The sequence below is a fragment of the Amblyraja radiata genome, chromosome X, assembly GCF_010909765.2.
Source record: "Amblyraja radiata isolate CabotCenter1 chromosome X, sAmbRad1.1.pri, whole genome shotgun sequence".
In the NCBI taxonomy this organism is placed as follows: domain Eukaryota; kingdom Metazoa; phylum Chordata; class Chondrichthyes; order Rajiformes; family Rajidae; genus Amblyraja; species Amblyraja radiata.
In genome coordinates this window covers 12,052,389-12,066,870 of record NC_045999.1, presented here as the reverse complement: position 1 = coordinate 12,066,870, position 14,482 = coordinate 12,052,389, and the positions used below count along the sequence as shown (strand labels likewise).

Here is a 14,482-nt window from a genome sequence, read left to right as displayed (position 1 = left end):
CTGTGTCTATCGCCGGCCTTGTTGTTGTGTTGTGACATTTATGTAATGGCCCATAACTCCGTTACAGTTACTACTACGTTTGTCACGGGCGGTTTGCGTCAGCCACTTTGACACTTTCCACCCGCGGAAGGAAACTACGAGCAGGAGAAAGCCCTGGCAGTAGCTGTGTGTGTTTGTATCAATCAACAGTGTTCACAGTTCACAGCCCGCCAGCCTTCGCTGCTTCCCCCACGGTGGAAAGAACGACTGACTCTGACGACTGCAATATAAACCGTGCGGGCGTGATCTCCTCACTTCAGTCGTATTTGAAACCTCGCTCTGTCTGTTCGTGGGATCCAGTATCAATGAAAGCCAACTGGAAATTGGGGCAGTACTGTGTTGTTCAAGGTATGTTGAATTACTCAAGCACTTTATAGGTGACACTTTCAGCACTTTAAGGTATGTAAACTGCTGATAGACGCAAAAAAAGCTGGAGTCACCAGCCGTTAGACAGGTACATGGATAGGACATGTTTGGGGGGATATGGACCAAGCGCAGGCAGGTGGGACTGGTGTAGCTGGGACATGTTGGCCGGTGTGGGCAAGTTGGGCCGAAGGACCTGTTTCCACATCTGTATCACTGTGATTCTATAACTCAGCGGGACAGGCAGCATCTCAGGAGAGAAGGAATGGGTGACGTTTTGGGTCGAGACCCTTCATCAGACTGATGAAGATTAGTACAATACAATACGGTTTTATTCGTACGGGTCTGAAGAAGGGTCTCGACCCGAAACGTCACCTATTCCTTCGCTCCATAGATGCTGCCTCACTCGCTGAGTTTCTCCAGCATTTTTGTCCACCTAAGATTAGTACGGGTGTCAGGAGTTATGGGGAGAAGGCGTGAGAATGGGGTTAGGAGGGTGAGATAGATCAGCCATGATTGGACTTGATGGGCCGAGTGGTCTAATTCTGCTGCTGTCACTTGGTATAGAAGATTTGACCTGGCTGGGTGGGTTGATGTGAATGTGTTTGATGTGGATGTCATGTTATGCTACACATTGTGCTGCTGATGTAACGGGTCCTTCCTCCTCTCCCTGTCAGACAATGTGTGGTGCAGCCGGCCTCTGCTCCAGCCCTCGCCGCTGATCTACCCGCGACCCCAGCACCCCGCTCCTCGGGGCAGGAGCTCCCACATCTTCTCCAAGTCCAAAGAGAGCCGGCCCTACCTGAAGTTTCCACAGTTCAAGGTCAGTAACCGTGATGCTTCTGATCTGCCTCACTCCGATAGCAAAACGCTGGGGGGTTCTGATGTAAAACGCCCGCAGTTACCAGCAACGGGTCTGAAGAAGGGTCTCAACCTGAAACGCCACCTATTCTCTCCAGAGATGCTGCCTAACCTTCAGCTTAAGAACCTCCATCAGAAGATAGACTCAGCGGGACAGGCAGCATCTCTGGAGAGAAGGAAGGGGCGACATCTCAGGTCAAGACCCTTCTTTAGACTGAAAGTCACGGGAAAGAGAAACAAGAGATATAGACGATGATGTAGAGAAATATAGAACGATGAATGTCCCGCTGAGTTACTCCAGCTTTTTGTGTCTATCTTTGGTTTAAACCGGCATCCGCAGTTCCTTCCTGCACCTTCATCTGGTTAGGAGGTGTGAGTCATGCTAGGAGGTTGATGGCATCTATCCCCAGTGGACCTTGCTCTGCGTTAGACCTGGTGTCGGGCACCAGCTGATACCATGAACAACCCACACAGGGTGAATGCAGTTACACATTCATGACCTTCCCCACTGCCCACTCACCGTCCCGCCTTCATGATTGCCCTGCTATCCACGGCTCTCACTGTGGGTGGTTCAATGTCTAGTCAAATAACCTCGCTGACATTTACCCGGCTACGCCACAGACATCGGTGGAAAAATGGAACAACAAAATTCAGCTGGGTAACAGTTTCTGTAGATAGTTGCGGTAACAGATATTCTTTTAATCAACAAACACCAACTAAACTATGAATTGGTGTTCAAGAGCCTGATGGTTGTTGGGAAGAAGCTACTCTTTGTAGCTTTGTCAACGCCCTTTATGTGGTGACTCTTTGCATACCTGTTGTCTGCAAACAAAGAATTTCACCCTATCTTGTCACCTGTGGCAATAGAGTACTCATTAATTCATTCTTGAACCTGGAGGTCACGGTTATCAGACACGTCTCCTGTATCAAGATGGCAGGAGTGAAGTGAGAGTGTGTCTGGCACGGGGTGGGTCCTTGATGATGCTGGCTGCCATTTTCAAGCAGCGAACCATTTGAACAGGCGGCCTTGGTCACATAGGCGAGTAGGACATTGGGTAGGACAGAGCTCTAAAGGGCCTGTCCCACTTGGCCATTAATTGCGCGTCACGCAGATGGCACGTGAAGATTTTGTACATCACAAAATCCTGGGACGCCCGTGGTCACTGCCTATGAAATCGTGCACCATGCACGTATCACGCACGCATCGTGATGCGTAAATTATGATGCTTAAAAGTCTGTATTGACGGTCGCAGAGGAATGGGAATATTTGGGCGGCACGGTGGTGCAGCGGTAGAGTTGCCGCCTTATAGCGCTTGCAGCGCCGGAGACCCGGGTTTGATCCTGACCTCGGTTGCTGTCTGTACTGAGTTTGTACGTTCTCCCTGTGACTGCGTGGGTTTTCTCCGAGATCTTCGGTTTCCAAAGACGTACAGGTTTGTAGGTTAGTTGGCTTGGTGTAGGTATAAATTGTCCCGTGTGTGTGTGTGTAGGGTAGTGTAAATGTGTGGGGATCGCTGGTCAGTGCGGACTCGGTGGGCCGAAGGGCCTGTTTCCGCGCGGTGTCACTAAACTGGGTGGTTGTTGCTTGCGTTGTGCACGGGCGTAACGCACGTGTCGTTGCCCGTTACAGGCCAGAGCTCTCGACAGGACGGGAGAGCCGCAGAGTTTGATGACCCTCGGACCCAAGTCTCCGCTGGACTCGGAGAGCGTGGCGCTGGGAATCCTGAAGGAGATGGCGGTGAAGTGGTTCGCGGAGACCCAGGCCGAGCTTCTCCTGCACACCGGCCGCTTGCCCGAATGGTTCCACGGCTTTGTCCTGAGGAAGTAAGTCATCGGGGAGCAGAGCGCCGCAGTGATGGACTGCTGGCAGCTTTACAACAGCCTCTGTTATAGAAACATAGAAAATAGGTCCAGGAGTAGGCCAATCGAGCCAGCATCACCATTCAATATGATCATGGCTGATCATCCAAAATCAGTACCCCGTTCCTGCTTTTCCCCCATATCCCTTGATTCCCTTAGAGCTAAATCTTTCTTGAAAACATCCAGTGAATTGGCCTCCACTGGCTTTTGTGGCAGAGAATTCCACAGATTCACAACTCTCTGAGTGAAAATGTTTTTCCTCATCTCAGTCCTAAATAGCCTACCCCTTATTCTTAAACTATGACTCCTGGTTCTGGATTCCCCCAACATGGGGAACATTTTTCCTGCATCTAGCCTGTCTATTCCCTTAAGAATCTTATGTGTTTCTATAAGATTCCCTCTCATCCTTCTAAATTCCAGTGAATACAAGCCCAGTCGACCCATTCTGTCATCATATGTCAGTCCCGCCATCCCGGGAATTAACCTGGTGAACCTATGCTGCACTCCCTCAATAGCAATAGTGTCCTGTCTCAAATCAGGAGACCAACATTTCACACAATTAGGTCATAAGCGGTAGGAGTAGAATTAGGCCATTTGGCCCATCGAGTCTACTCAGCCACTCATGGCTGATCTCTGCCTCCTAATCCCATTTTCATGCCTTCTCCCAATAACCCTTGACACCCGTTCTAATCAAGAACTTGGTTATCTCTGCCTTAAAAATATCCACTGCCTTGGCCTCCACAGCCCTCTGTGGCAATGAGTTCCACAGATTAACTACCCTCTGACTAAAGAAGTTCCTCCTCACCTCCTTTCTAAAAGAGCGCCCTTTAATTCTGAATTTGTACCTCATCTGCACTAGTGATGTTGACCAGCAAGGTCAGCTGTACTAACCGCTGCTCTTCTCACCCACCAGGGAAGCGGAGAAACTCCTGCAGAATAAAGGCCTTGGCCACTTCCTCATCCGCCTGAGTGACAGAGCGACTGGCTACATATTGTCCTACAGGTGGGTACGTTGATAAATGGGACCCACACTCCAGGTGTACACAGTAACGCCCATCTCCAGAGGGGAGGAATGAAGGAGGGAATGAAGGAGGGAATGAACGAGGGAATGAAGGAATGACTGAACGAGGGAATGAAGGAATGAAGAAATGGATGAAGGAATGAATGAAGGAATGAAGTCTGAGTTATTGACAGAAAATACTCTCTACTCTTGCAGTAGAAAATACTGGAAACAGGGTGGTGGGAAAATGCAAAGAGCTGCCAGAGGAGGCAGTTGAGGCAGATATTATAAAAGACACTTGGACAAGTAATGGATAGGAAATATTTCGGAGGATATGGGCCAAACACGGTGAAGATGAGGCTTTAAAAAAAAATTTCATTAAAAAAAAAATCAAAGATATTTACTAAACTACTGTACTAAAAATATACTGTACCCCCCCCCCCCCCCCCCCCCCCCCCCGCGGTGACCAGCGGTCCCGGAAAACCCCCAGGGTGGACAGCGCGTAGTCTCTCTCTAACACCAGCCGGGCACGGACGTAACCCCGGAAAAGGGGCTCGGGCAGAGCCCTCTGGCGCCGTGACCCGCGGATGGCCAACTAGGCCATGGGGCATCTTGGTTGGGCTGAAGGGCCTGTTTCAGTGCTGAGCGAGCCTCTGACTATCTGTGGCGCTGAGCTGCACATATCTAACCCGCTGTCTGGTTTACCTACAGGGGCAGTGACCGTTGCCGCCACTTTATGATTCACCGGCTGAAGGACGGACGATACAAGATCGACGGCAGTAACCACACTCACCGCGGTCTGGCTGCACTAATTGATTACTACATGACTGAGGCCATTCAGCCCTTTGGGGAGGTCCTCACCCAAGCCTGCCATCAGGTAAGGATAGTCACTTTGCAGGTATCTTGTAGTTTAGTTTATTGTCACGTGTACTGAGGTACAGTGAAAAGCTTTTTGTTGTGTGCTAACCAGTCAACGGAAAGACTGTACATGATTACAATCGAGCCGTCCACAGTGTACAGATACAGGATAAAGTGAATAACGTTCAGTGCAAGATAAAGTCTGAATAATTATAGTTTTTAGGGTCTCCAATGAGGTAGATGGGAGTCAGGAACGCTCTCTAGCTGGTGAGAGGATGGTTCAGTTGCCTGATAACAGCTGGGAAGAAACTGTCCCTGAATCTGGAGGTGTGCGTTTTCAAACTTCTGTACCTCTTGCCTGATGGGAGAGGGGAGAAGAGGGAATGACTGTAGATGTTGCAATCTTGTGTAAACACAAAGTGCTGGAGTGACTCAGTGGGTCAGACAACATCTCTGGAGGACTTGGACAGGTGATGTTTCGGGTTGGGACCCTTCTTCAGTCCCTTCTTCACCTATCCATGTCCTCCAGAGATGCTGCCTGACCCGCTGAGTTACTCCAGCACTTTGTATTCCTTACATCCAACCTAGATCTTCAACACAGACTTCCTTGGTGTGGTTTCATTGAACGAGCTCCCAGAGGAGGTAGTTGAGGCAGAAAGTGTCACAATATTTAAAAGACATTGGGACAGGTACCAGGATAGAAGATGTTTAGAGGGATAGGGGTTAAATGTGGGTAGATGGTACTAGCTTAGATGAGGCAGCTTAGCATTTTAGATGGGCACATTGATATAGAACTTAGATCACAGAACAGTAACAGGCCATTCGGCTCACTATGTTTGTGCCGAACATGATGCCAAGTTAAACCAATCTCATCTGCCTGCACATGGTCCATATCCCTGCACTTCCATGTGCCAATCTAAAAGCCCCTTAAATGTCACTACTGCCCATGAAGGCAGGCAAGCACAAGCCTATCCAACTGCATGACAGTTGTCGGCACTGGGCCTGTACTCGCTGCAGTTTATAAGGATGAGCGGGACCCTCATTGAAACGTGCCGAATAGTGAAAGACCAGGATAGAGTGGATGTGGAGAGGAAGTTTCCACTAATGGGAGAGACTAGGAACAGAGGCCATCGCCTCAGAATAAAAAGACGTATCTTTAGAAAATAGGAATCTCTTTAGTCAGAGGGAGGTGAATCTGTGGAAGTCATTGCCACAGAAAGCTGTGGAGGTCAAGTCAATAGATATTTTTAAGACGGACATTGATAGATTCTTGTGTTTAAGAAGGAACCGCAGATGCTGGAAAATCGAAGGTAGACAAAAAAACTGGAGAAACTCAGCGGGTGCAGCAGCATCTATGGAGCGAAGGAAATAGGCAACGTTTAGCCTATTTCCTTCGCTCTATAGATGCTGCTGCACCCGCTGAGTTTCTCCAGCTTTTTTGTGTACCTTTGATAGATTGTTAATTAGTGCGGGTGTCAGGGGTTGTGGGGAGAAGGCAGGAGAATGGGGTTGAGAGGGAGAGATAGATCAGCCATGATTGGAAGGTGGAGTAGACTTGATGGGCCGAATGGCCTAATTCCTAGAACTTGCGAATGTGAAATTCAGTAAACACACAAGGAAGAAAGTCGCAGAAAGAGGCAATAGTTGGAATGAAGAATGTGTGGAGCAGTGTCCTAGCAGAGACCTGATGGGCTGAATGGTCTGTACAGCCCTTGTGACACACCTCACCCTTGCCTTACAGTGTGACGGCAGTGACGTGTACGACCACATCGGCATTTCCACCTCGTCAGGCAGCTCGTGCTGGTCAGAGCTGGGGGTCCGAGAGGTGGCAGGATGGAGACCACTAGCCGGCTGCCCCCAGCCCCGCCAACGGGATGCCCCCAAGGAGAGGCAGCGCAGGAGACCACCCGCTATCCCCCCCAAAGCCAGCAGGATGTCCAACAGCAAGAAGATGGCCACCTTGATCAACATCCCCAGCAGCTGTGAGGTGAGAGCTCAAGCAACCGACTGAGAGAGAACTGGATCGTAGAACGTAGACTAGTAGAGGGCCGGCCCTGTGGCGCAGCAGTAGAGTTGCTGCCTCACAGTGCCAGAGACCCGGGTTCAATCCCGACTTCAGGCGCTGTCTGTACATTGTTTGTACGTTCTCCCCGTGACCTGCGTGGGTTTTCTCCGAGATCTTCAGTTTCCTCCCACAATCCAAAGACGTCCAGGATTATAGGTTAATTGGCTTGATAAAAATGTAAAATTGTCCCTAGTGTGTGTAGGATAGTGTACGTGTATGGGGATCGCTGGTCGGTGCGGACTCGGTGGGCCGTAGGGCCTGTTTCCGTGCTGGATCCTTAAACTAAACTAAACTAAACTAAACCACAGTATAGTACAGTATACTATAGTTCTATATAGTATAGAACAGCTCAGGCCCTTCAGCCCACAATATCCATGCCTAAAATCTATCAAGATCATCTCTTATCTACCTGCACATAACTCATACCCCTCCGCTCCCTGCATATCCACGTGCCTATATAAAAGCCTCTTAAATGCCACTATCGTTTTGGTCTCCCCCACCACGTTCCGGGCACTAACCACTCTCTGTGTAAAGAAACTTGCCCCGCGCATAAGTGAGAGAACAGGTTGGGGGAGAACAGGTTTAGTTTTGAGTTTAGAGATACAGCGCGGAATCAGGCCCATTAGCTCACCGGGTCCACGCCGACCACTATCCTACACACTCACAGGGGCGGAAATCGCTATCAAAACATGGGGGAGACGTGTGTCTGCCTGTGTGTGTGGACTGTCTGTTTGTGTATGTCTGTCTGTGTGTGTGGACTGTCTGTGTCTGTGTCTGTCTGAGTCTGTCTGTCTGTGTCTGGTGTGTGTGTGTCTATGTGTGTGTGTGTGTGTCTGTGTGTGTGTGAGTTTGTGTATGTTTATGTCTGTGTGTCCGAATATGTCTGTCTGGACATGTGTCTGCCTGTGTGTGTGTCTGCCTGTGTGTGTCTGCCTGTGTGTGTCTGCCTGTGTGTGTCTGCCTGTGTGTGTCTGCCTGTGCGTGTCTGCCTGTGTGTGTGTCTGCCTGCTTGTGTATGTTTGTGTGTGTGCGTGTGTGAGTGTGTCTGTTTGTGTCTCCAAGTGTGTGCCTGAGTGCTGTGCTGTGTGTGAATCCACCATCCTTGTCCTTCAACAACTCTCTGACCCAGCCGGCCTTGTGTTACAGGTTGTTTCATCCACCCCCACGTTTCCAGACGAGGCGAGCCGGTTGTTTGGGGATGTAAACCAGGTGGAGGCCAAATATGGACAAGTGCAGAGGTCCGGGTGCAGGAAGCCACGAGTCCCAGCGTTGGGCGAAGGGGCGGCGGGCTGGACATCAGTGACCACCCCACTGCCCAGTGACCAGAGCAAGGACAGGAGGCTCCCGCACCCACAGTGGGAGCCCAATGATGTGATCTACTCACTGGCCGTGGAGCCGCTGCCGAGACACAACCAGCCGTTGGCGAGTGAGGCGGTGGACGTTGTGTACACGGAGGTGCGAGTGGGTCAGTGGCGGGAGGTCACAGGGTCAGTGGCCCCGGACACTCCCCCCCGCCTGGCCCCCAACATCAACGCCAGAGTGAAGCCCCCATCCTCCCCACACAAGGCGGGAGTGAACCCGAGACCGACATCACACCCACCCCTCCCTCACCCCCCCAACCTCACAGCCTCACGGAGCGGCAACATGTCCTCAGTCTCCACGGACAACACCTACCAACACGTGCCTGTGGTTCCAGCAAAGCGGCATCAGGCAAAGCAAGACAAGGTAAAGATCATGGGTAAAGATTACTCAGTGGGACAGGCAGCATCTCTGGGGAGAAGGAGAGGCCTCGACATGAAATGTCACCCATTCCTTCTCTCCTGAGATGCTGCCTGTCCCGCTGAGTTACTCCAGCGTTTTGTGTCTAATGCATAAATATTTGTATTTGCTGTCCAAACTGCACGTACCCGCCTTGGGGTTTCTCCTTGACTGAGCATCCACAGTCTTGTGCGCATGTATGTGTGTGCGCATGTCCGTGTGCATGTGTGTATGTATACATATTGCGTGTGTGTGTGTGCATGCTGTGTGAGTGTGTGTGTGTGCATGTGTGTGTGTGTGTGCACATGTTGCCGTGTGTGTGTGTGTGCATTTCCGTGTGCGTGCATGTGTGTATGTGTGCGTGCGTGTGCATGGTGTGTGTGTGTGCGCATGTGTGGGTGTGTGTGTGTACACATGTTGCGTGTGTGTGTGTGTGTCCGTGTGTGTGCGTGCGTGCGTATGTGTGTGCGTGCGTGTGTATCTGTGCTGTATGTCTGTGACCATCATTCTCATCCCACAATAAACCTGTCTTTTCTCCACAGGATGAATCACGTAAAAGGTGGTTCTCGGACTGGAAGTGCAGGTGAAGGAAGGAGACCCACAATTACGCATCGGACAAACGAGGGACCAGTGGGAGAGTGGTCCAGAGCCATGGAGAGGTGTTCAGTAACCTCCTGATCCCTGCTGCCCCACGTATCCACACCACTGCTAAGAACAGTCCTACATTGACACTAACCCTGCATCCTGCCTGTGCTTCAGACTCTGTCACCAATCCTTGAAACCTTTGCAGATGTCACAATAAGCTGTCATTAATATGAACGTGGTTTACTCACTGATTAGTGAGTTACCACTTTGTCACTTTGTCACATTATATGAGCCCTTAGTTTAGAGATACAGCGCAGAAACAGGCCCTTCGGCCCATCGAGTCTGCGCCGACCAGCGATCCCCGCACATTAACACTATCCTACACACACTAGGGACAATTTACATTTATACCAAGCCAATTAACCTTTGGAGTGTGGGAGGAAACCGAAGATCTCGGAGAAAACCCAGGCAGGCCACGGGGAGAATGTACTAACTCCGTACAGACAACATCCGTAGTTGTGATCGAACCCTGGTCTCTGGAGCTGTAAGCGCTGTAAGAAAGCAACTCTGCTACTGTGCCACCCCTCTGTAGCAGTGAATTACTATTGAAACTGGGGCTATTATTTAAATAAGTGGCGTGACTGAACTGTGTGAAAATATACAAGAAGTGAATTTACGCCCATTTTACTCTTCTCCCCTTGTGGACCCTGAGACTCAGTAACCCCACCTGAGAGGAGATGAGGAGTGTTCCAGGTTTCTGCTACTTGATGAAAGGTGCTACCATACAGTCCACACAACCTCTAGCTCCACCACTACCGTGGGAATCTACCACAAGTGCAATGCCCTTATTTCAGTCCTCGCGTTCCAATCCACGGACTCGCACACTACCAGCAAACTCTGCCAACACTTGGGCCCAGAGCCTCTGAACACAAATGCAAAGGCAGGGCTGGCTGCAAGCTTTAAAGATGAGAAATAATATTTGTATGAAACTTGTTAAGACCATCCTGAGACGGACATTTTCTAATGCTTAAGTATTGTGTTAGGTGCTTGTATTTGTTGCCATGGTTATATTATTGAATCAGAGCAGTGTACAGTTTTGATAGTCACTTAAATTATTTTTGTTGTTTGTTTAATAAAATTATAATTTAATTTATGTTGTGTTGGGCCTAGATTTATGGACAAGCGCTCACTGAGTGTGTGGGGGGAGAATGAGCTCAGTCAACATGGTCAGATACAGGTGGAAGGTCAATAACTCACAGCTCCAGAGACCCGGGTTCGATCCTGACCTTGGGTGCTGTCCGCGTGGAGTTTGCACGTTCTCCCTGTGACCGCGTGCGTTTTTCTCCGGGTGCTCCGGTTTCTTCCCACACTGCAAAGACGTGCAGGTTGATTGGCCCTCTGTAAATTGCCCCTGGTGTGCAGGGAGTGGATGAGAAAGTGGGATAGTATAGAACTTGTGTGAACGGATGGGCAGCATGGACTTGGTGGGCCGAAGGGCCTGCTTCCATGCTATATCACTGAATTAAATTAACACTGACAGACTGCGTTTGTGAAACCACTGGGATCTATGGAGAGCCAGGAGGCCATTCGGTCCATCAAGACCAGTCTGGACAATACCGGTTCATTTAGGCTTATCCCACACCCTGGCTGTCTGTCCATAGTCCCCATGTTATGGCTGTGGGAGGAGATTGATCCGTTACTGTTTAATGTGTGGGGCTTTGCACCTGGAGCAGGAAGTTCATAAATCCATGACTTGTAGGAGCTGAATTAGGCCATTCGGCCCATCAAGTCTATCCTGCCATGTAATCATGGCCGATTAATATTTCCCTCTCAACCCCATTCTCCTGCCTTCTCCCCATTACCCCTGACACCCGTACCAACCAAGAATCTGTCTACCTCCGCCTTAAAAATATCCACTGACCTGGCCTCCACAGCCGTCTGTGGCAAAGAATTCCACAGATTCACCACCCTCTGGCTAAAGACATTCCTCCTCATCTCCTTTCTAAAGGTATGTCCTTTTATTCTGAGGCTGTGGCCTCTGGTCCTAGACTCTCCCACTAGTGGAAACTTCTAGTTCCTGACCCCACCACTCAGTGACCACAACATTAGATCATAAGTGATAGGAGCAGAATTAGGCCATTTGGCCCATCAAGTCTACTCCGCCATTCAATCATGGCTGATCTATCTCTTCCACTTAAGCCATTCCTCACCTTGTCCTGCATCTGTTCACTGATTCAGTTAAATCTCAGCTGCCCAGTTAAAGTACCGTCTGGGAAGTTGGTCTTTCCCGTTCATCCCATCTACTCCTCTCAATCTGTACGCTTCAGTTCAATTTCCCCTGAGAATTCTTTCTTGCAATCAAACATAGATAGACTATCCACATAGCCTGGGTACAGTGGATGAGGAGAGGATGTTTCCACTAGTGGGAGAGTCTCGGAGTAGAGGGCACATCCTCAAAATTAAAGGATGTTCCTTAGGAAGGAGATGAGGAGGAATTGTTTTAGTCAGAGGGTGGTGAATCTGTGGAATTCATTGCCACAGACGGCGGTGAAGGCCAATTCAGTGGATATATTTAAGGCAGAGATAGATAGATAGGTGTCTGGGGTTATGGGTAGAAGGCAGGAGAATGGGGTTGAGAGGGAGAGATAGATAGACAATAGACATTAGGTGCAGGAATAGGCCATTCGGCCCTTTGAGCCAGCACCACCATTCAATGTGATCATGGCTGATCATCCCCAATCAGTACCCTGTTCCTGCTTTCTCCCCATTTAGAAACATAGAAACATAGAAATTAGGTGCAGGAGTAGGCCATTCGGCCCTTCGAGCCTGCACCGCCATTCAATATGATCATGGCTGATCATCCAACTCAGTATCCCGTACCTGCCTTCTCTCCATACCCTCTGATCCCCTTAGCCACAAGGGCCACATCTAACTCCCTCTTAAATATAGCCAATGAACTGGCCTTGACTACCCTCTGTGGCAGAGAGTTCCAGAGATTCACCACTCTCTGTGTGAAAAAAGTTCTTCTCATCACGGTTTTAAAGGATTTCCCCCTTATCCTTAAGCTGTGACCCCTTGTCCTGGACTTCCCCAACATCGGGAGCAATCTTCCTGCATCTAGCCTGTCCAACCCCTTAAGAATTTTATAAGTTTCTATAAGATCCCCTCTCAATCTCCTAAATTCTAGAGAGTATAAACCAAGTCTATCCAGTCTTTCTTCATAAGACAGTCCTGACAACCCAGGAATCAGTCTGGTCAACCTTCTCTGCACTCCCTCTATGGCAATAATGTCCTTCCTCAGATTTGGAGACCAAAACTGTACGCAATACTCCAGGTGTGGTCTCACCAAGACCCTGTACAACTGCAGTAGAACCTCCCTGCTGCTATACTCAAATCCTTTTGCTATGAAAGCTAACATACCATTCGCTTTCTTCACTGCCTGCTGCACCTGCATGCCTACTTTCAATGACTGGTGTACCATGACACCCAGGTCTCGCTGCATCTCCCCTTTTCCTAGTCGGCCACCATTTAGATAATAGTCTGCTTTCCTGTTTTTGCCACCAAAATGGATAACCTCACATTTATCCACATTATACTGCATCTGCCAAACATTTGCCCACTCACCCAGCCTATCCAAGTCACCTTGCAGTCTCCTAGCATCCTCCTCACAGCTAACACTGCCCCCCAGCTTAGTGTCATCCGCAAACTTGGAGATATTGCCTTCAATTCCCTCATCTAGATCATTAATATATATTGTAAATAGCTGGGGTCCCAGCACTGAGCCTTGCGGTACCCCACTAGTCACTGCCTGCCATTGTGAAAAGGACCCGTTTACTCCTACTCTTTGCTTCCTGTTTGCCAGCCAGTTCTCTATCCACATCAATACTGAACCCCCAATGCCGTGTGCTTTAAGTTTGCAAACTAATCTCTTATGTGGGACCCTGTCGAAAGCCTTCTGGAAGTCCAGATACACCACATCCACTGGTTCTCCCCTATCCACGCTACTAGTTACATCCTCGAAAAATTCTATAAGATTCGTCAGACATGATTTACCTTTTGTAAATCCATGCTGACTTTGTCCAATGATTTCACCACTTTCCAAATGTGCTGCTATCCCATCTTTAATAACTGACTCTAGCAGTTTCCCCACTACCGATGTTAGACTAACTGGTCTGTAATTCCCCGTTTTCTCTCTCCCTCCCTTCTTAAAAAATGGGGTTACGTTTGCTACCCGCCAATCCTCAGGAACTACTCCAGAATCTAAAGAGTTTTGAAAGATTATTACTAATGCATCCACTATTTCTGGAGCTACTTCCTTAAGTACTCTGGGATGCAGCCTATCTGGCCCTGGGGATTTATCGGCCTTTAATTTACCCAACACCACTTCCCGGCTAACCTGGATTTCACTCAATTCCTCCAACTCCTTTGACCCGCGGTCCCCTGCTATTTCCGGCAGATTTTTTATGTCTTCCTTAGTGAAGACGGAACCAAAGTAGTTATTCAATTGGTCCGCCATATCCTTGTTCCCCATGATCAACTCACCTGTTTCTGACTGCAAGGGACCTACATTTGTTTTAACTAATCTCTTTCTTTTCACATATCTATAAAAACTTTTGCAGTCAGTTTTTATGTTCCCTGCCAGTTTTCTTTCATAATCTATTTTTCCTTTCCTAATTAAGCCCTTTGTCCTCCTCTGCTGGTCTCTGAATTTCTCCCAGTCCTCCGGTATGCTGCTTTTTCTGGCTAATTTGTACGCATCATCCTTCGCTTTGATACTATCCCTGATTTCCCTTGTTATCCACGGATGTACTACCTTCCCTGATTTATTCTTTTGCCAAACTGGGGTGAACAATTTTTGTAGTTCATCCATGCAGTCTTTAAATGTCTTCCATTGCATATCCACCGTCAACCCTTTTAGAATTAATTGCCAGTCAATCTTGGCCAATTCACATCTCATACCCTCAAAGTTACCTTTCTTTAAGTTCAGAACCATTGTTTCTGAATTAACAATGTCACTCTCCATCCTAATGAAGAACTCAACCATATTATGGTCACTCTTGCCCAAGGGGGCACGTACAACAAGACTGCTAACT

The 14,482-nt window shown here is 48.9% G+C and overlaps 1 protein-coding gene across 1 annotated transcript; it reads left to right on the top strand.

Annotated features, from left to right (window-relative positions):
- Nucleotides 1-994: 994 nt before the first annotated feature.
- On the top strand, nt 995-9,770 carry sh2d7 (SH2 domain containing 7). Its single transcript, XM_033014897.1, has 7 exons — nt 995-1,225; nt 2,894-3,087; nt 4,037-4,126; nt 4,835-5,000; nt 6,723-6,968; nt 8,193-8,771; nt 9,347-9,770. The coding sequence occupies exons 2-7, from the start codon at nt 2,933-2,935 to the stop codon at nt 9,389-9,391; spliced, it is 1,281 nt and encodes a 426-aa protein (XP_032870788.1). The 5' UTR covers nt 995-1,225; nt 2,894-2,932; the 3' UTR covers nt 9,392-9,770.
- The last annotated feature ends 4,712 nt before the right edge of the window (nt 9,771-14,482 follow it).